This window comes from Chenopodium quinoa, unplaced genomic scaffold (genome assembly GCF_001683475.1).
Source record: "Chenopodium quinoa cultivar QQ74 unplaced genomic scaffold, ASM168347v1, whole genome shotgun sequence".
In the NCBI taxonomy this organism is placed as follows: Eukaryota; Viridiplantae; Streptophyta; class Magnoliopsida; order Caryophyllales; family Amaranthaceae; genus Chenopodium; species Chenopodium quinoa.
This window is the reverse complement of record NW_018744593.1, coordinates 4,845,817-4,869,134: the sequence shown is the minus strand read 5'-3', so window position 1 is coordinate 4,869,134 and position 23,318 is coordinate 4,845,817. Positions and strand designations below refer to the sequence as shown.

The following is a 23,318-nucleotide window of genomic DNA, read 5'->3' as shown; positions in this document are numbered from 1 at the left end:
AAGCGGCGAGGTGTGTGCGGTTTTGTGTGGGGACCGAAATTAAGGGGTTGCTTGGTGAGCAAGGGGATTTGGTCCCCCTCCCCCTTGAATGGTCATCACCTACTCTCTCCCTCCATGTGACACTTGGAGCTTGTTGATTGATCTTGCATTTTTATTTTGTTTTTTGATTAAAATAAAATAGAGGAAAATGCAAATCTCCCACATTGATGGGAGAAGGGAGATCAAGTCTTCATTGCCTATAAATACCCAAGTTTTGGGTTTGGGAAAAATCACTTGAGTTAAACTCAATAAGGCATCTCATCATTAGTGAGAAAACCTTTAAGTTCGTAATACTCTAGTTTTATTTGGTCAAGTCCTGACTAACCTTCGGGATTAAGACCGTTCGGGTCGGGTCGAGGGTGCGAGCCGTAGGAGGTCTACGCACTTGCGTGGATCGAGCTTTGAAATAAGAGCTCGTGAATCGAGTGAAGCACGCGTCGAGGGTAAGAATGTATTTTCTCTTTCTCTCTCTTATGTTGTTTACTATGTGATTGCATGTTTATTTGCTTTAATTAGTGGGCGGGTTTCTCTTCCATGTAGTGTTGGACGCTATGAAACCCAATAGCAGCACATGCTGTGGCTGCAGACCATCGTGCGTGGCCAGCCTAGGCTAGCCATGGTGGCTGGCTGCATTTAAGCAGCCACTACTGCGCAAGGTATCAGCAATAGCAACAGCGTGGCTACGGTAGCAGCCGTGCAATGCTTGCACGCTGCTGTCCATCCACCACGGACCACCTACCCTCCCTCCCCTCCCTCTTGGACTGTCACCGGTCGGCAGCCACCGTGGCTGCGCCACCCAGCCGTGGCTGCCGGCCACTTAAAATATTTTTTTTTTAAAATTCCTAATTTAATTAAAACAATCATTGCTAAAATTAAATTAAAACAGTCCAATTATTAAAATTAAATCTCATTCAATTCTAATAATTAGGGTTCTTCATAAAATTAACCCTATTTAATTGTAACTTCTAAAATCAAATTGGTGATCATACACAAAATATTTTTATGCGTAAATCATTCTAATTAAAATTATGAAATATGAATCAAATCGAATTAAATAAAAAATACAAGCATAAAATCATATGTTAGGGCTAGGGTTTTCGAAATTTTCGAAAATTAGGGTTAGGGTGTTCGAAAATTTTGAACAATTTAGGGCTAAATTCGGTCCTATTCATGGCTATTTTGAGCATCATTAATCACATTTAATGAATTCCAAGAGTTACATCGCATTTAATATAATAATTGAATCATAATTAAATTAATTTCTCCCTCTGAATTGATTATAAAATTATGAACATGGAATTCAAATAATCATATTATTATAATCCAGCGTGTTCATGCAAGAGGCTAACTGATACCAATGTAGGACTTTTTAGGTACTATAAGTAGAATTTCATGAATCTCATTCATACGCACCTAAATCAAGATCGCTTGTATAACACACAAGAATATAGAATTATACCTTTGAAGCGTGAATTCCACGTAGTTATTCGATCAGCAAATCAGTGAGAGAATAAAACCCCAATTGTGACTCCTCTACTTGTTCCACGGGATTCGAATGAGCCGTCCACCAATACTAGATTGGTCGAGTGAAGAAGGAAAACCACGATCACCACCTTTGCGGACAACCGACCACCACCACCGTGCACACACCACGACGCACACTAAGGAGGGCGGACGAGAGTAAGAGAGAGTATGTGAGGGGTTGGATTGTGTTTTTTAATTAGGGTTTGATATAATGATCACTGAATGTTATGTTCAAACCCTAGGCACCTAATCTATTTATAATCATATTATAACTAGACTAAGAAGCAAGCCTAATCCACCTAAAATGCTCCATATGGTCGGCCACCTAGAGGGAGAAGGCCCATCATGGGCCTCTTCCTCTAATGCTCAATCTAGGCCCTTTGTGTTACCTTATAGGATCCGTCCAATTGGGCTTTGGCCTATTTTACTAGCCCAAAGATCGTTAGTACCTCTAGCTATGATATAATGACGACCCAAATGGTCGAACATAATTATCTCCATAATTTAATCCATTTATATATCTAGTAATTGCACTTGACGAAGACATAAATCCTTCATTCTCCAACTTGTCTAAGATAAGTGTGCAATATTCAAATTCCTTAAGTCAATATGCGTCGATTTGATAATATGATTGGATTCTTTGTCGAGATCATATTAATCTATAAATCGTTTCTTGAAATCTGAGTGAGAATTACAAAATTAAATGATTACTGAGTAATACATTTGAACGCGGCCACGTATTTTCTGAATTATCCCTCTTCAAGCGGCCATCACACATTCCCTAATTAAATAAGTCGACTCAATCCAGTCTTGTGGCAACCAAAGCTCCCACTCAACTTTTGAAGTAACCGTGAAACACCCTTTATAGCCTCCTTTTACGACACGACGTTTGAATGTACCACAGTTAAATCAACCATTGAATGAAAAAAATGTTCCACTCATGTCAAAGGAATCCACTAATATATCCGGAAGCTCTATATTTGAACTTCAAGGTAGGTCAATAGTTCGATCAAGCATCATTCATGCATATCCATGTGATTGACCGAGCATCACTATGCCCCTATAGCCCATGAAACTGCACTATCCAATCAATCTTACATGCTAGTCCATTTAATGAAATCATTTATGTCCAATTTAATGATTTCGAACTAGGAACTTTAATAATATATGAATTTTGTTCACCTGTGGGGTTTCATTCAATAAGTCATCAACTTGAAGAACCCATCAATTCATAATTATTTTGGAAATTTTATTTAATTTCAAAAACCATATTTAAATAAGAGAAATGAAAATTTTCGGTTTAAACATAATTTTGCAAGTTAATATATTATTTATGTAATATGTTTTCTCAAAACATATACAACTTAAATTACATAACTTGCTTCAATCCAAGTACCTTAGTATGACTCTCATACTTTGGTTTATGGAAGGGGTTTAGTAAGTAAAAAAGTGATATTCTCACTCATATGAAACTTTGCAGATCATGACATCCCGGTAGCCAATGATCTCATAGACGAGGTGATATCTCATATCTATTTGTTTGGATTTGTGATGTGACCTTGGCTCCTTTGTTTTAGCAAAGGAACTCTTTTAGTCATAGGACAATTTGAACCAAACTTCCTCCTTAACCGCTTCTACTACAGCTAAATAGTCATATTATGACATTGAGTATGCAACAGTGCTTTGTTTTGAACACTTCAAGCTCAATGTTTCTCCATTCGGACATAAAATGTATCTAGATCAAAATCTAAAATCATCTGTTTCTATTTGGAAGGTTACATCCGTATAACCTTTTTGACAACTAGTTCACTTTTGCCACCATAAACTAGAACCATTCCTTTAGTCCTTCTCAAGTACTTGAGGATTTGTTCTTAGTAGCTTTCAGTATGCTTATCCTGGATTTGCTTGAAACCTGCTACACATGCTCAAGGCATTTGTAACATCTAGCTGTACATATCATGACACATAATGGACCCTTTTGCAAAAGCATGACGTACAACATCCATACGACTCAACTTATCTGGCTTTTAAAGGCACTGAGTTTTACAGAGCGTAATACCATGAGACATGGGAGTGAAATTCTCTCTCAGAGAGTCTTGCACCTTGAACCTGTTAAGAGCCTTATCAATCATAAGTCTCTTTATTAAGTTCAATATCCTTCGAGACATTTCTCGATGAATCTTAATTCCTAATAAGTACTCGGCATCTCACAAGTCTTTCATCTAGAAACAACTTTTGACAATTACTTTACTAACTCAAGCATTGAAATGTCGTTCCCTATGAGCAGTATGTGTATGTCATCTACATACTAGACTAAGAAAATCAGATTGCTCCCTATAAATTTCTTGTATACACAAGATTATTTTGCTCTTTAAGGAAACCAAACTGTTTGATTGCCTCATCGAAACGAATGTTCCAACTCCTTGATGCTTACTTCAATCCATAAATGGATTTTTGAAGTGCACAAAACGTTCTAGGATTTTCCTGGATTTACAAAACTCTTAGATTGTGTGATGCACATCCTCTATCAAGAACATTTCAAGAAGACAGTTTTGACGTCCAACTGCCAAATTTCATAATCGAAAAATTAGCAATCGCTAGAAGAATCCGAATAGACTTAAACAACCAATGGGTTTAACCCCACTTTCTAGTCTATCAAGACTAACACATCATCTTTCTGACATGGATTCTATCCTGGATTTTATGGCCTCAATCCATTTCCTTTGTTGGTGCTTGCCAAAGCTTACTTGTAAGCTGTGGGTTCCATACATTCGATTAGGAAATTTTTGGAATCCTCAATTATCAGAATTTCAACAAACTTTTTGTTTTGATTCAGAAATACCTACGATTGGTATGAGCAACAATAAAAAATACACTCTTCAACTCTTTGAATTTTTCCATTTAAGTGGGACGATAGGAGCTTCACTAGTTGAATTAGCTTGCTTCGACACATGATTTATCAAATTAACTGACTTCATGCACCCTCGTCTCTGATGTAGTGTTATCCACATCCATTTGTTTCTCATCTTGAATCTCTTCGAGATCTAACTTTACTCCCACTTGGCTTTGTAGAAATAGATTCCTTTCTATAAAGACATTACCACGAGCAACAAACACTTTGTTATCTACGCGATTGTAGGAATAATACCTTTTAGTTTCTATGGGATATCCCACGAAGAAACATTTATCTGATTGTAGGGTCTAATGAGTCACCTTGTAAACATTTTACATAGATTTCCGGTGCTTCGAGATCTAAGCATAGCATGCAACTCATTCATGCTCTCCTTTCCGGTGCTTGAAGTCTCTCTAATTCAATATCCATCAACTCTATAGACATAGATTGTTGGTAATCCTCTTGACTTATATCCATTTGTTTGGCTATCCTGGTAGACTTAACACTTAGCTCTACTAAACTACTAGCTCATGTCCATATACTTATTGATAAGGAGTAGTTCTAATTGCATCTCTTTTTGAAAGTCTGTAAGCCTAAGTAGCATAGTGTAGAAGAACATGCCGATTCCTAGGATTTTTATCCACCATTTAAGAAATCATTTTGGAGATTATTTTATTATTGGCCTCTGCTTGTCCATTAGCTTGAGCAAAGTAAGGAATGGAATGGATTTTCTGAATTTTGAATTCCTTGAGATGGGAATTGAACTTATGTCCAGTAAACATGGTAGCTTGATCCACTGTTATAGATTAAGGAATCCCATATCTTGTAAAGATCTTTTCTTCCAAAAACAAAATTACTGCCTTTGCATTTAGTTTTTGTAAAGCTTTGACTTCAATCCACTTTGTGAAATAATTAGTAGCTATAAGGACATACTTATGGTGAGCTGATTAGGAGGTTTAATGGGCCCAATTGCATCCATCGCCCTACCCCTGAAAGGCCAAGGCTTAATTAGTGGGTGCAACTTTATTGTTGACGCCCTGCTTATTGGCCTATAGCACTAGCATTGTTGCAGCCCTTAACATATTGTAGAAAATCTTGTCTAACAGAAGGCCAATAAAAACCCATATGATGGATTAACCATCTCATCTTGATCCGAGTCTGATGTGACCCACATATGCCATGATGTACTTTTACCAAGATGGTTAGCACCTTCTTTGTACTGAAACACCTTAGTAATAAGCCTTGAGCATCTTTCCTAAAAGTATTTTGTAGCTGCTAATCTAATTTTGGCTGGCGCTTTTCCTCTTGAAGGGTCATTCAAATATTCTTTGCTTTCCTTTCTCCAATCCATATCTTGTGCAAGGATACTATACTTATGTTGCGTTTTACGGTGTTCTAAACACCGTGCGAAAGCCAAAACTCGCCCCCGACCCATGTATAATTAATTTGACTAAATGCATTTAAATATATAAACACATAATCACATTGTCGGGTTTATAGATTATACCCTTGAAGTGTGCTTTACCCTAACCATGAGCACGAACCTTAAGCTTGTCACGGCACGCGAGCTTAGAACCTAAAATGGAATCCTACCAACATCGCACACCCGGCACGCCCAACCTTGGTCGTCTCGAGTTAGCTTAGAACTCGGAACAACACTAATTAAGAAAATAAGACTCTTGGTTTTCTCACTCTTAAATGAAGATCCCAAGAAATCAAAATCTCTTACAAATCCTTAAAAACCAAAGGGGTATTTAAGCGGTGGGATCCCATCTAAAAAGAAAACCCTAGGCGATTAATTTAATTCTAAATTAAATTGAACATATAAAAGCAATAAGCAATCAGCACTTGGAACATACATAAGGGGAGTGGTTGTGAGAACCACAGTACAAGTGCTTGGAGAGCAAGGCAACCTTGGTCACCCCCAATAACTCCAGGGTAGCAAGCCTCGGGCAGCAAGGCTTCGCATGGTGGCAGCCACGCGCCCAAGGCCCAGCCAACCATCCTAGCTAGCTAGCCTCGCTTCTACACTAGCTGGCAGTTCATCGATGGGCACTGGCTAGTTCATGAGAGGCCCAGCTAGCATTGCTAGCCAGCCCTAGCATGCGAGAAGCCCGCAAGTGCAGGACAGTCGCATGCTAGGCCTCGTTTGTGTTGCCGTTGCTAGGCCATTGCGTGCGGCATGGCTTGACAGCCCGTGCAAAGCAAGTGGCTCGGCCTTTCCCCTATGAACATTATGCGACAAACTCTTGTATCTAATACAATGTGTTGATTGACTTATTTTACATCTTTGTATATTCCTAGAATTGACTTGACGTTTAACGCTCGGTTTTGACGCTCTAAGCTCGGAATCTAATGTTCGAGTCTTAAATATATATATATCGTTGTTGTGAGGAGGGTAGCTCATCGTTGGGGATCCTATTTCCTCTATGCCCTTGGTCCTTTAAAAGCCTAGGATTTGACACATTTTAGGGTGTGTTAGGATTTGAATTCCAGACCGTTTGGGGGACCTTGAATTGGAATTAAGTCTATTATTACCCTTTCTCATTAGAAACTAATACAGAGTCGCCAATGAGTTTTAAAGAAACTCATAAACCACGTTCATGCCTTTCTCCAAAGTAGAGCTCAAGGGATATTTAACATGAATCATAAGTTTACCCATGCCCAAATTGGTCAACTAGTACCAGAAATGAGTTCGGGAGCGAGGGTACCAAGATAACGTTCCTTTTGAGGGGAATCGCCTTCTTAGCCCTAGTGTGGCCTCTGCTAGCTCTTCCTTTTTCAAAATTTCATTGCCAAACAATATATGCAACGTGATACCTAAAACTAAGTTAGTTGATTTTATTTACACGTGTTAATCACAAAAAGATTACATTACAACGAATTTCGTTATTCTTATTTAATTCAAATTTGTAAAAAGAACAAAATAAACAAGATTTGCCTTGACTTAAGTGATAAAACAATCAATTTATTTATACAATTCTAGTCATATTTAACGAAAGAGCACTATGTTGAATTGATTAATTAAAAGTTTATTTAAAAGTAATCAAGTTACACTAATTAGCCAATTTAGGTAATTTTAGACAAGAAAAGAAAAGTAGTTTAACTAAGTGCTCGAGAATTACCACTTTTCCTTGCTAGATCTTCGCTTAGAATGCAAATGGAATCCTTGTTAGGAAACCTCCACCGTAAGAACAACGTAATAAAGGGGTTAGTGTTTGGGACAAGAGGGTTTGATTATTGCATGAATTCACAAAGTATTACTTTTGACATTCTGGCTATTTTTCTGTGTGTTCAAAGCTTGTTTTGAACCTCTATTTATAGGGAATGGTTGAGATTACAGATTCGAAGATTCTGTATTAGCAGGGGGCGCGCGCATATATGGGAGTGGCGCTGCTCTGGGCAGGGAGACTTTTGTTCTTGCGCATGGTTGTATGGCAAGATTCGATTCAGTATCTTTTTTGAAATTTTAAATCTTCGAAAGCGTATCATAGAGAGTTACGTTGGGCAGCTGCTCGCAACTACGTAAGTTGCGCGCGGCTGCCGAGTGCGACTTCTTCACTTACGCATGGATTTTCCTACGACAGCCTAGATTAAATCTAGGCACTCTAAATCCGTCCGAAATTAGGTTTAGCTCTTGGATTAGGCCTAATATCTGATCGGGCTTAGTCTTATTGAGCTTTAGTTCATTTCTTTTAGGTCAAGCTAGTCTGTTTTATGTGTTTAGGATTCAATCAGTAGTCCATTGGCATTCATTACTCCAATCCAACACAAAGATGAAATTATTTATCGTCATAGAACTTCCGAAGAGACAGGGGACCAAAAGTAGATGTCTACAGTTAGCTCCACTTTGATCGAGTCTAGAATAGACAATGATCAAAGTAGTCAAGGAAATTTCATGACTCATTCTGTGAAGTTCCTTAGAGATAAGGAATCTTTCAGTGGTGTTGAGAATGTTGAAGTTATCCTCACTTCGCTAAATGTTGGATTGGTACCCTCTCAATACGGCATCTAGATTGACCCTTCACAAGTATAGAATACTTTTACATGTAAAGGCGGTCTTGGGTGATGTCATGTCATGAAAAGGTATCGAGTTTAAAAAGATTAAAAGAGGATGGTACCCTCTCAATACGGCATCGGCGGTCTAAAGTCTCACGATCAGTCATTTAAACTTTAGTCCATGATTTTAACAAGAAAAAGATGATAAATGGGATAGTGATTCGGCATTCGTAGCCTAACACTTGATTAAAAGATTGGCATACGCTACCAAAAAAAAGATTCGATGTCCACAAGATGGAAATACAAGTCTTAAGACTGGAGGCTTGTATCCTAATCTAGTGAGAGAGATGAAAATCAGCAACTCTCTCAGTAGTTTTTTCCACAAGATGAAAACACGCGTCTCAGGACTGGGGGTACGTGTCTAAATGCGTGCAGCTTCAGCATGGGTTGCTCTTTATACAAGGGGTGGACGGACACCCTAATTTTCCGGTGAAGCAAAATCGTTTTCAAGTTAACCTTATTTGCATATTTACCCAATGGGGGTAGACATTGCCACGTTAGTCGGTGCGCTTTGTCGACTCGTAAACAAACGCCTAAAAAAGATTCTACCGTTTTTGAAGAGAGGCAGATCACGTTGCTAGTGCAATTTTACGCAGCATGTACGTGATAAAATTTTACGCTGTATGTTACACTAAATACTAAAATTTGATATTTTTTTTAAGTAACGACAAAAATACTAAAACGTGGCACTTCTTAAAGGGTTGTACAGGAAAAATGCCAAATTGTCTATGAGCTTTTACGTAAAGCACCACTACGTGATATTTTTCCAACGTCTTCTTAGAAAATATCCAAAACGTATGCTTGGGAAGGCACAAAGCACGGTGTGCATACGGGATGATGCAAAAAATTATCAAAGAAGAAAATAAACTACAAAATGCAAAGCAATAAAAGGATTTTGAAAATCCGCGCGTTATTACGTCTAACAATGCACGAAACCGTTAGGAAATTTTCAAAATGGATCAAAATCTAGATACTGGTCTTTTAAGTGACCAGTATCCGCGCGGAACTCTGGAAGTCGCTCTAATCAGGCGCACGCAGGAGACAAAGTTGTGTTGTGCTGCCACGCGGGGAACTTTTAGAGTTATGCGTGGCATTTTAATCGTTAAAAAGAAACGAAGAACACGATCTGCAGCTCACTTCTCCTCTTCTCCATTTTCACCATTTTCGACCCTTTCTCTCTACAAAGCTCGATTTTTGCCTCCATTTGAAGCTAAAGAAAGGAAATCTTGCCTCCAATTCCATTTTTCTACAATCCAACGTAAGTTTTTCTTGCTATTTTCGCAAATTTTGGTCAAAATTGAGGAATTTCAAACCGAAGAACCCTAAATTTCAAATTTGAGGTTTTTCTATTCGGTCCATAATTCTTGAAATTGTTTGTTCCTTGTTGTTATGCTATGTTTATGGAGTGTTTTGTAACAAATTTCATGAAAAATGGTTGAGTACTGAACCTCATATGAGCATGTTTAGATTTGTGTTCATTTTCGCACTTTTCCTTCGATTTTCATGTTAAGATTTCTTTTTTTGCTTGCTCACTTGGTCATACTTGTAGATCATGAGATAAATTATAGCAATAACTACAATTATGCACATAAATCATTGTCTGAAAAATTTTGAGTTCAAAAAATGAAGTGTATTATTTTTGTATTTTTGCCATTTCAAATTACAAAATAGGTGTTTAATGGAAAATAATTATGTTTGTTTAATTATTATTCACCCATAAACTGTTAATATCTAAGATTCTTAAATTTAAAGTGTTCCGGGTACGGATCAGGGGGTTCGGACTGGAGCGGGCTGGGTCTAGTTGGATAACTTGCATAGGGTGACAAACGTAACAACGCTCGGGGGTAGCTCGAGGAGCCCCCCTCCGATGCTTAAGTTAGAATGTGTTTAGAGAGAAAAAGTGTACTTAGATAGAGAGAGAGAGAGTAATAACTTGTGTGTCTAAGCTCTTTTCCGTTGTACTTGGTTCCTTACTTATAGGTGTATGATCTCCTTTGGGCGGAGTCATACTTAGTCAGCCCCTAGGCCGACTCTAACGGACTGATGAGCCCCTTTGATTATTCTTCAAGCGATGAGTGCGCACCTTATGAGCAAGGATGGGAGCGTGGTGATAGCTTAACAGGAGCTATCCCATACAACTAGCCCCTCAAAAGGTGGTATGAGATATCTCATGCCAGCTGTTTTGGGCGTGCAAACTTATCCATAATTACTCTACAAGTCGTCTAGCTAAGACTCCCTCCACACAACTAGCCCCTCAAGTCTAAGGAGTGCATGTGGTTCTAAGACTTAAGAGAACATGTGGCAAAGTGTTGATGATGTTACTGATTACAATGGTGTTGACGACAATAGGCCCTCAAGTTTTGAAGAAGTGACGAGCTTGCAACAAGGAATTTCGATCACTCCTGCTGAAGTTTGAGAAATAACGAGCTTACAGCGAGGAATTTTGATTACTCACGCTGAAGTTTGAGAAATAACGAGCCTCTAGCGAGGAATTTCGATCACTCTCGCTGAAGTTTGAGAAATAACGAGCTTGTAGCGAGGAATTCCGATCACCCCCGCTGAAGTTTGAGAAATAACGAGCTTGCAGCGAGGAATTTCGATCACTCCCGCTAAAGTTTGAGGAATAACGAGCTTGCAACGAGGAATTATGGTCACTCTCGCTGGATGCTGAAAAATTACGAGCTGAGGTTGAGTGGGAAATTTCGATCACTCCCCGCTGAATGCTGAAAAATTACGAGCTGAGCTTGAACAAGGAATTTTGTTCACTCCCCGCTGAATGCTGAAAAACTACAAGCTAAGTTTCAGCGAGGAATTTTGATCACGCCCCGCTGAATGCTGAAAAATTAAAGCTGAGTTTAAGCGAGAAATTTTGATAATTTCCCACTTCAAGCTGAGAAATTTGCTTTTGTTGCTCTCCTTGCTCTGGCTGAGCATGTCTTATCTTTGTAGACTATAAGTGTGCTTATTTTGCACTTGCTCACACTTTTGGAGGTTATCATTTTCTAGAGTGAGTGCTTATTGTTTTAGCGCCCAACTTGCTATGTGAGAGCTTGTCTTTGTGCCACTTACTTTGAACGGTGAGGGCTTACATGTTGAGGAATCAAGTGGTGCAGTACCAAGAGATCCTTGGTGTTACTCCACTCTATCCTTTTTTCTCACAAGAGTGTCGAAGAAAAGTACCTAAGAGACCCTTGGTACCCCTCACTGATACTCTGCGATTTGTCACTGAATAGCAATCCTCCTACTCGATACTTAGTTCAAGGAGCGAAGTGTGAGGAATGACGAACTTATAGGGAGGAATTTTGATCACTTTCGCTGAAGAAGAGGAAGGGTTTTTTTTTTAGCGAGAACGATGTCTAGCATGCGTGGGACACGTGTCGGCCATCCAGGGTGCAATAATTTTACTGTGGCCGTATGGTGATTTGAAATTTAGAGACTAAGTTAAACCTGCCTATAAATGCCACATTTAATTTCACTGTCCCCTCTTTTTTACTTCCTATTCTTACTTCCTTTCTTTTCATCTTCCTCCTTTTTCAAAATTCTTTGCTCTCTTTTCTCTTCCGTCATAGCTCTTTTGTGAATGGTTGCTACCCTTTGTTGTAAGTGATTCTCCCTTTCTTTTTGTCAATTTTTATTTTGTCTTTGTGTGATTAACTTCGCCTCTTTCAATTTGTTCATTGTTCTTGATTTCTTCCCGGCATTGGGGTTATTTTTCCTTTGATTGTATTTCAAACATCTTCGCTTGATTTTCATCTTTCGGGGTTGCGATTGTTGTTGTGTGCCATCTCTGGTGTGCCGTCGAGTGTGCGGTTTTTCTTCACGAAAGGTACTTTCTTTGTACCTTCTTCTTTGTTCTTTGCACCCTTATTTCTTTTTTGTTTACGAAATTAGATTCCCCCTTTGTTTTCTTTGCAAGATTGAATTTTTATTTTTGAATTTTACTATTCATACGCATTCTTTCCTTCTTCTTGCTGTTCGTTGCGCTTATTTGCTTCAATCTTGCCTTTTTTCTTCCCTTCCTTTCTTATCTCGCTTAGATTTGTCGTTGGAGCACAACTGATTTTGCTTTTACTCCCCATTTTTCTTGTCTTTGGGGTTTTTATGTTGTTTGTAGATCCCAAAAATGTCTGACGCTTCTGACAGTTAGAACCCAAGTACTCCCTATGCTCGTACTGAGTCTGTTTCTTCCCCTAAGCTTTCTCGCTCAGTTGAGCGTTTTGAGCAAACTTCCTCTATTTCTTCTGCTTTTCCCCCTATCCCCATACAAGTTGTTATGAAGGATGACAATTTTCCTACTGGAAGTAGGGTGAGTACTGCTGCGACCCCTCCAATATAATCCAGATCAGGTGGTAGCCATCCCGCTGCCGGTAGCACTTTTCGCCCTTTTCGGTCTCGAAATCGCCCCAACTTTTTTGACCCTTACTGCGAGCGGGAACTCACTTATAATAGGGTTGCCCTCTTGCATGTCATACGTTTGACAATGCGTGCTATGCGCCATAAATTCTTAGCTAACGAGGTTAAAGCTAACCCCCCTGATGTGTCCCTTGTTAGTCATATCCCCCATATGCAGCCTTTAAGCAGTTTTGCTTGGCTTGATGATATGGCTGATGTAAATCGGTTTGATCACTATGTAGTGCGTGGTGGTGGCTCTCCAACTCCTACGCCTTCTCCTTCTCATTCTCCTTCTCCTTCTCCTTCTAATGTGAAGAATGTGGGCAAAGCTGTTGAGTCCCCTAGTGAACGTGCTTTTCCAAGATTGTCAGCCTCACTATGTGGTTGAACCAGTGGAAGAAGGGAAGTCTGATTTTATCTAGATGAGAGATGTATTAGCCCCAGGAATTGTACGCTTGATTCCAACTGGGGTAAGGATGCTGAGAGGTGGGATCTGCCGAGATTAGGTTAGGAATTCTATGGATTCGGGTCAGAGTACCAGCTGATCCTTCGTGCTGAGGGCTTAAAGTTCTCTGCCCCTCCTAATGGGCACATTGTTGTTTTTCCTTGCAGCTAGATTTGGGTCTACGCTTTCTTTTGGACCCTACTTTGGATAAGGTTTTTCGTGCCTTCAACCTTTGTCTTTCCCTGCTCCATCCTGCTTCTCTTCATACGCCGATCTTCTTGTTGTGGTTTTTGCGCTTCATGCACTACCCTGAATCACTGAATCTGTTAAATTCCTTGACGAGCTTGAAGCAGATTTCATCCAGCTCTCCTGAGTCTGGCTAGTACTACGTGGCTCACAAAGATGAAGGGTTTTGTCTTACCCGAAGATTGGCTGCTTTCGAGACTGGACTAGCAAGTTCTTCTTGGTGTCCGTTCCCTCATCTTTTATACCAAGTATTTTCAGGGTGGATCGTACTAACATGGTTGGTGTTACCGTTGCCCCTTCTGACACTGCCAAAGAGACATAGGCTTACGATGCGCTGCAGGGGGCTGATACTGGTGACTCTAGGTTTACCAAGGTCTGGCTACCTAACTCACTTTATATTGTTGGCAACGCACAACTTTTTGCCATGCGCTTGTCCTCTATTAATGAGTCTGGTATGTGTTCTCCTACTTTGTTTTTAGAGTTTTTCTACTCACCTTTGCCTTCCCTTGCCTTATAATTTTTTGTTGTTTTTCACTGCTGTGTCGGGTTATGACAAATGGATAGGTGGCTTCTTGGTCTAAAGGATAATTAGAAGGACCCTATTACTGCCACTCTTGATAACCCCCTGAACTTTTTGATACTTTGGAGGTTCGCGTTGGCGCATTGAAGGGTGAAATCCGTTTGGCTCCAGCTAAGCTGAGATATGTCTTTGGAATTGTAACTCCCACAGATCTCTCTGAACCAAGTAAGACTGAAGCTGAGCCTTCTTCTTCTATTGTAGGAAGTCAACGGGCACCTCAAAACTAGCCGAGGGACGTTACTGCTGAGTCGAGAGACGTTACTTCGGGATCTGAGGCGTTAATGGCACGGGGAGCTTCGTCTACTGCGAAGGACCCTGCTGAGGCTTCCGGCTAGGTAGCACCTCGGTCCTCCCAAGTAAATCAGCAAGAGAAACAAGCTTTTATTGATAGTAAAGATGATAATGTCGATGATTTTGTTGACAACGTTCTTAATTTCCCCCCTGAAACAGGGGTTGAGGTTGATGCTGCGGTGGGTGAGAAACCCACACCTTCTGCTGAGCATGTTTTGCTCTCTACGACTAGTATTGGCACTTCTATTGCTGCCAAAGAATTTGTTGTTCCTCCTGATCAAACTACTGGATTTGAGCTTCCTAGTGATGTTATTACGGAGCTTCCCAGAATTACTCCTCGTCCTTTTAGGCTTCTAGGTCGTTTGCGAAGCGCCAGTCGGGGTCGTCATTCTCAGTTTGCTGGAGCACAACAACGGGCCCCCCCAATTTATAGACCTGGAGGATCCCTCTGTCTTCCCCACTGCTACTGACGAGCAGCCTACTGCCAAGAGGGCTCGCACCTCCTCTAATTTGGATCCTCTTACCTCCCATTCCTCTAACACTGGCCTTCTTGGCGAAAATGCTGCGAAAGAGGTTAGGACCCATAATTCCAGCGAGCTCAATCGTTTTGTTCACCAATCCTGGGTGATGCTTTTGAAAATCCGCTCTCGACGACTTCTCGGTCTGCCGGTGGCACCTTCCGCCCTACTGGGCCTATGGAGTTTGGGGAGGTGCTTATTGACGCTGCTTTACGTCCTATTCTATGCACAGCTGGGGCTGAGAATGCACCTTTTTGTCTGGGCTGATGAGTCCCTCTTTGTGGACAACCCACAGCAGGGTGGCACTCTAGGATACCGTCTTACTCAAGGTATCAGGCTGCCTACTGACTCCCACCAGCAGTTTTGTCAGTCTTCTAGCTGCCACTACTTGCCACAACCTCCAGAAGGTTTGTTTGCTTTACTTCTACTCTTCCATTCTTTGTTGTTCTTCTATTTTTTGTCTCTCTTGTCCCTTTTCCCTGCTTATTTTGTTTTTTTATAACTTATCGTTATTTGTTCTTTGTCATTTTGCAGCTCACCAAGTCTGTTGGGGAATTAGCTAATTCTTTGATTTCTACGGAGAGGGCATATCAAAATCAGAGTGCTACTTTGGCTAAAAAGGAATGGGAGATTGAGCGAGTTTGTTCTGAGAAGGCTGCAATAGTTGGTGAGCTGGGTCCGCAAAAAGAGAGAGCGGATACCCTTCAACTTCACCTATAGGATTTCAAGCCCCTCAAAAGGAAACTGAAAGACTGTGAGACGGAGTTGGATTCTGCCCAAGCTAAGGTGCAGTCATTGGAGGCCAAGGTGTCTCGGTTGCAGGCTGAACAGGATGGTGAGCGTAGTGCTGCTAAGAAGGAAGCACTCAAATCCTTTGCCCTCTCGCCTGCTTTTAACAAGCTACTCACTGATCATCATGATGGGGGCTGGGAAGCTACAGCCCGCTGAGTGAATCGTTTATATGGGCCACGTGACGAGCAGCAGGCTCGCTTTCAGACATTTTGGGCTATGGTTGACAGCGCTGGGGATGCTGAGCAACATAACTTCCCTACTGATCATCCTCGTGTTGTTCATTACAAGGTCCCCAATCATGTTGTGCTGAACCTGGCTATGCCCTTTGTAGACACCTTCTCTTGGCCTCTTGTCCCGACGGGAAGTGCGATGATGTTACAAAAACTCGTTCTTTATGCTAGATTAAAGTTGAAGTGTTAATGGACTTTGAAATACAATATTAAGTAAGTTAGAACCTACATTTGAGACCAAATTATCTTAGAGCCTATTTAGAGTACTAATTAGGACTAAAACATGTTCATATATGTTTAATCTTGAATATTAACGGACCTAAATGCGTCATATGCAATGATTAGATCAAATAGGTCTTACATTGTTAAAAATCGAGCCAAATAGAAAATTTAACCACTCAATATCCGTTCAAGGCCTATACAGTTCGATAGCCCTTTCAAAGAGCTTTCCAACGGTATATTATAAGCCTAATTCCGATCTAAAACGAAGAAATTATCATCAAAATACTAAACTGGGCCTTAAAACTGACACCCTTGCACTCAAACAGCCATATCTTTTGATCCATAACAGGTTTTAACCTAATTTAAACTGTATTAAAAATTATACATTTAGAGCTTCCCAATGATATATTATTTTGCCTTAATCCGACTTCACAATCAAAAGTTATGGACGTTTTATAAACGCGTTTTCGTATAAGACAAATCGCACCGCACGCAACTCTCAAAGTTGCGAGCGCCTGCCGCGCGCCTGTCTTAGAGTTGCGCTCGGCACTCCAGCACAACTCTGAGAGTTGTGCGCGCCACCTGACGCCGCGGCTCTGAAATCCTAAACCTAGATTCCTATGCCTATAAATAGGGGTCTTCATTAGAGCCCTAATCACAAAAAAAAAATTCAGAATTAAAAACCCTAAACTCTTAAATCCCTAATCTCTCATACTCTCTTGCTATCATACTACTTTTCCCCTATCTTCCGAAATACTCTCCAACCCTAATTTATTCCATTGAAGCCTTGGAGGTACGGAGAAGAAGGAAGGTCCATAAACATCCAAAACAAGATCTAGAAAACTAAGGAGAATAGTTAATTTTCTGAGCTCTTAGATCAACCACATTTTTCTTCTTGTTTAAAATAACTTTAATCAATTAATTAGTGTTGTTTGATCACTTTAAATAAACTCGAATTAATTAATTTCACATAGTATCTTACGTTTATTAAAGACTAGAATCGAATAATTAAATTGTTGTTTTATCACCTAAGTCAAAGCGGATATTGTTTATTTCGTATTCCTTTCACGAATTTGAATTACAAAAGAATATTGACATTTGTTGCAATGTAGACTTTTTGTGATTAATATTTGTAAATAAAATCAATTAACTTAGTTTTAGGTACCATGTTGCATATATTGTTTGGTAATGAAATTGTGAAAAAGGAATAGCTAGTAGAAGCTGCACTAGGGCTAGGATGGCGATTCCCCTCAAAAAAGGAACGTTATCTTAGTATCCTCGCTCCCGAACTCATTTCTGGTTTAGTAGACCAATTTGGGCATGGGTAAACTTATGATTCATGCTAATTATCCCTTGAACACTACTTGGGAGAAAGGTATGAATGAGGTTTATGAGTTTTCCTAAAACTTATTGGCAACTCCTTATTAGTTTCTTACAAAAAAGCGTAATGATAGAATCAATTCTAATTCAAGATCCCCCAAACAGTCAGGAATTCAAATCCTAATACACCTTCAAAAGTGTAAAGTTCTAGGCTTTTAAAGAGCCATGGGCATATAGGAAGTGGGATCCCCAACGACGAGCTACCCTCCTCATAGTGGCGACTCCACTGGGGACTTAGAGGTTACAAGATTAGCTTTTTGGTTATGGTTCAAGGTTTCCAACTTAGGTTACCTATGAGTTATAATGAAGGCTAACTTGGATAATCTCTAGTTAGAGAACGAGACTTAAATGCATAATATCTTCCTTTTTCACAAGAGTAAAAGCCAAATAAGCAACATTGCATCATGCATAATCATAGCACACTTTAACCATTGGGGATTGGCTCATTGACTAGGGGTCGCCAACACCAGACTTCTATCCCAAAATCAATAACAATCCTCTCACCCATAGCGCCAGCAAAATGTTAGGAGAATCATGCCATATGTCAACACGTTGAGTGATTGATTCATACATCGTTCTTAAGATATGGTACCTTTTGACACCCAAGCCTTGACCATAGAATGGCATATATGCTTTGACGGTTCCTTTTATGTGCTTATGTGACTACATGACAATGTGCTTATATTCCTCATGTATAGTTTAATAAAATTCCAACTTGTTACCTAGAGATATTGAAAAATTGGCAAAAAAAAAAGTGGCTCGACAAAAAAAATAAAAAAATTCTGCATTTCAATTTACCAAAAAAAAAAAAAAAAGTCAAACCTGCCAGGTGGTGCGCGCAACTGTCAAAGTTGCGCGCCCCTCCAAGCGCAAATCCAGAATTTGTGCGCGGCTCTTCCGCGCAACTCAAAGTCTTGCGCGCGCCCACTGTTCAATGTTAACTTTTACTCGTTACGAGCAATGTTATACGGGAAAAAACGATCTTACCGCTTCAAGGTTAATCGTTAAGTAGGTGCTAATAATATCTCTTTAGCTAACAACGTTGTCTAACTTAGTTGCTTTTACTTCATTAGTCTTTTCTTTTCTTATAAAAAAAAAAAAAATTCCAAAAAAACATGTTTTTTAATAGTTTTTTTTTTTTACTTTTTAAATTTTTTTTTTCCCAAAAACATGTCTTCTATCTTCTCTTATTTTCAAAATTCAAAAAAAAAATTCTTGCGTTATCCTTAATTTTCGCAAAAAATAAAAATAAAAATAAAACGCATGTGGATGGCTCTACTATCTAAGTTGCACTCTCCACCTTAGCGCAAGACGGAAAATTGCGCGCAATACTATTTTCGATTATGATGATTTGTTTACATACTTTTTAATTGAACTAATGGAATTACCTCTTATACAGTTCATCATTGGAAGTTCACATACCCTTAAAGTACATCATCAATATTCCCACTCCTAAACATGACTATTTTTCATGGTCATCATCTTTTAGTTATAATTAATTAACCTTGATTTAAGAGTATAATTTATTTAACTCTTCTATGGATTAAAAAGAAAATCTTGAGAACCTTACTTGGGATAATTGCCTCACAAAAAAAAAAAAAAAAAAAAAAAAAAAAAAAGAGTATGATACAAAAAGAGAAACTAAAAAAAATTATTGTCAACTAAAAAAAAGAATGAGTGATAAATCCGAGAAAATAATTTAATTATTTCTTGGATTTTACGTTCGGAGGCAACCATTCTATTTAAACCAATAGTATTTATCCTTTAAAGATGAGCAATATAAGAATCTTAAAAAAAAAAAAAAAAAAAAAAAAGATCTCTATTGAAATCTAAATGATCAACAAATACCACAATCTAGTATATTGATCATTTTAAGGAGTTCATTCGGGTTGATTAGTATTTCTAAAAAGTAGATGAGCGTTTTTCAATCCAACTTCCCTTTTCATTTTCTTCTACCTTTTTCGAAAACAGTTCACCTAAAGTGAAATCCTTAGATGAATACCTTGTTGAAGTCAACATAAATCATGACATTCCATTAATAAATGTTCATGAATTTATTGACATTTTCCATCAACAAACTTGCTTAAAGTGAATTCGTATTAGAAGGAAAAATAAAAACGATATTTTTTTTTTTTACTTTTGTTTATTATTTGAATGCTTGGCAGAAAAGGTTTTAAGTGAACGCGCTCAAGTTCTCGTGATACACATTACTTGATCATATTCCACATTCAAATCTTAGTCCAATCATGGGTGACAAAGCAACATTGGAGAAATTTAGAGAGGAACTCCAAAACATAAAGGCCCTACGAGAAGAAAAAACCCAAATGAAGGCTTATCGAAAATCTAAAAAAGGCTAAAATTAAAGTTGTAGACATCTACTTTTTAGTCCACTATCCCGACCGAAAGTGCTATGACGATAAATATGTCCATCTTTGTGTTGGATTGCAGTGAAGAATCCTTATGGATTATTGATTAAAGCCTAAACACATAACCTAACTAGCTTGACCCAAAATAAAATGAACTAAAGCATGTTAATACTAAGCCCGATCAGCAATTAGACCTAATCCCGAGATTAAACCTAATTTTGATAGATTTAGAAGCGCCTAGGTTAAAATCTAGGGCTGCCACAGGAAAAACTGCACGCAACTCAAGGAGTTGTACTGGCCTGGCGCGCGCAACACAGAAGGTTACGCATGACACCTAGCGTAACCTCCAGTGGTGCGCTTGCAAAAGATTCAGAATTTCATAAATATACTGAATCGAATCTTACCATAAAGCAGCTTAATCACTTGCGCACAGCAGCCGCGCGCAACCTATTGAGTTGCGCGCGCCACCTGCTGCGGTAGACTGTTCAAAACCCTAAACTCACCCATTCCCTATAAATAGGGGTTCAATACGAGCTTTGAAAGATACATAAATTAACCTAAGAAGTAAGTAAAAACTTGTGAGCTTATGCACTAATCATCCCCTTGTCCCAAACGCTCACCCTTTTTTATTATTTGTTCTTACGGTGGAGGTTCTCGAACAAGAAGGAGTCCATAAGTGTTCTAAACGAAGATCCAGCAAGGAAAAGTGGTAAAATCCCGAGCACTTAAATAAACCTCCTTTCTTTTCTTGCTTAAACAACTTTTAATCAACTAATTATTAGTGTTGCTTGATCACCTAAAATAAACTTTAAATTAATCAATTTCACATAGTATCTTGCGTTAACTAAAGACTAGAATTGGAATAACTAATTGTTGTTTTTTCACTTAAGACAAGGCGAATCTTGTTTATTTTGTTCTCTTCACGAATTTGAATAACAAAGAATAACGACATTCGTTGCAATGTAATCTTTATGTGATGGACACGTGTAAATAAAATCAACTAGCTTAATTTTAGGTATCACGCTGCATATATTGTTTGGTAATGAAATTGTGAAAAAGGAAGAGCTAGTAGAGGCCGCACTTGGGCTAGAATAGAGATTCCTCCCTAAAAGGAACGTTATTTTAGTACCCTTGCTCCCGAACTCATTTCTGGTACAAGTAGACCAATTTGGGCATGGGTAAACTTATGATTCATGCTAAATATCCCATGAACCCTACTTGGGAGAAAGTCATGAACGAGGTTTATGAGTTTTCCTAAAACTTATTGGCGACTCCGTATTAGTTTCTTACAAAAAAATTGTAATGATAGGATCAACTCTAATTCAAGGTCCCCCAAACAGTCAGGAATTCAAATCCTAACACACCTTAAAAAGTGTAGAGTCCTAGGCTTTTAAAGGGCCATGGCCATAGAGGAGAAGGATCCCCTACGATGGGCACACCCTCCTCACAGTGGCGACTCCACTAGGGACTTAGAGGTTACAAGATTAGTTCTTAGTTATGGTTCAATGTTTCCGTTAGGTTACCTATGAGTTGTGATGAGGGCTAACTTGGATAATCTCTAGTTGGAGAGCGAGACTTGAACGCATAATATCCTCCTTTTTCACGAAAGTAAAAGCCAAACAAGCAACATTGCATCATGCATAATCATAAGCACTTTCTAATTATTGGGGATTGGCTCATTGACTAGGGGTCACCAACACCAGGCTTCTATCCCAAAATCAATAACAATCATCCTACCCCATATCGCCAACAAATTGTTGGGAGAGGTATGTCATGGGTCAACATGTTGAGTGATTGACTCGTGCATTGTTTCTTAAGATATGGTACTCTTGGACACCTAAAACCTTGACCTTAGAATGGCATTATGTGATTTGATGGTTCTCTCGTATGCTAAAGTGATTACATGACTATTTGCGACGTGTATAGGATACTTTTTTCCTCGTTTTTAGTCTTAGCTTTGGTTCCCAACTACGAAGTTGTCCCTTCGTAGTTTTGAGTCACGTTCAAAAGATATCATATGATTAAAAAAAAACTTTCAAAAAAAAACTTAATAAAGGAAAAAAAACCATCGTTCGAAAAAAAAAACCTGCTCGAACAGGTGGCGCGCGCAACTCATTGAGTTGCGCGACCACACCGAGCACAAGTCTAGGGCTACGCGCGCTTATCGAGCGCAACCTAGTAGCGTGTGCGCCTTCTGCTGCGAGACCGTTTTGATTCTTCGTGAACTACTGGATCGTCCAAACAATATCGTTATTTATGAATTGTTGAAAGCGATGATGTCTCTTCGAATGTAATTTGCGTCTTTTTTGTTCCTTTCACTTTCTTTTCTTTTCTTTTCTCAAAGCAAGCGTGTCAGTTTTCTTAACTTCTCGTATTTCCTTTAGGGCTGGTTACCACGCTTGGGGACGAAGACACCCAGGCACTCGCATTCAACGTTTACTATCCAACAATCCACCCCTTTCGAACCATCTCCCATTGTCAACTCATCCTAGTCCAACAATGTCTACCATCGAACAACTCCAAGAAGAGATTATTCACATGAGAGAGGAAAAGGCTCAAGAAGCCAAGACTAGAAGAATCAAGAAAATTGAAAAGACTGAAATGAAAGAGGTCGAGGCTTTAGCTATAAAACAAAAAATGGATGCTTTAGCCGAACGAGAGAATACGTTGGAGAAACTTGTCCTTCGCTCTAATATGGGGAACAAGTACTTTGACGCAGAAAGTTTGCTCCTCCTGTGGGACTTACTTTACCTGAAAATTTTGTAGCTACAGACTTACCAATATTTAAGGTGACCAATAACCCAAAAAATCATCTAATGAGTTTTACTGGCACCATAGCTCTAAAGGGAGTTGATCCTAAGCTCTATGTTTTGACATTCCCTTTATCTCTAGACCCAGCCGCAAGAGAGTGGTACTATGGGCTAGATGCCAAATTCAAAAACACATGGGAAGATGTAGTTTCGGCTTTCATCACCCAATATGAGAGTAACGTAGAGTTCAAATCAACTCTGTGTGAACTGGAAATGCTTTAGCAAGGCGACGATGAAGGTTTCCTTGCTTTTTATGGTAGATGGCGAGAAAAGGCGACTAACCTTGCCTAAAGGCTGCCCGAACTCGAGTTAGAACAAAAATTCATTGACAATTATCATGAAAAGTACAACAAGCATCTACGCTACCTTGGTCTAGACACTTTTCAAAAGGTCTATTCCGTGGCCACTAGGATTAAAGATGATGTTGCCAAAGAACACGCAAGCAAGCCTCATCATCATCAACCTAAGAAAAACTACAAGAAGGGGAATGATAACACTTCATCCTCTAGTGATGTTTTTGCAACGTCCTCA

The 23,318-nt window shown here is 39.2% G+C and overlaps 1 protein-coding gene across 1 annotated transcript; it reads left to right on the top strand.

Annotated features, from left to right (window-relative positions):
• The first annotated feature begins 12,995 nt into the window (after nucleotides 1-12,995).
• Nucleotides 12,996-15,935, top strand: LOC110699853 (putative uncharacterized protein DDB_G0290521). Its single transcript, XM_021877365.1, has 5 exons — nucleotides 12,996-13,290; nucleotides 14,629-14,826; nucleotides 14,903-15,042; nucleotides 15,522-15,654; nucleotides 15,769-15,935. Exons 1-5 carry the CDS (start codon nucleotides 12,996-12,998, stop codon nucleotides 15,933-15,935), a joined length of 933 nt encoding a protein of 310 aa, XP_021733057.1.
• The last annotated feature ends 7,383 nt before the right edge of the window (nucleotides 15,936-23,318 follow it).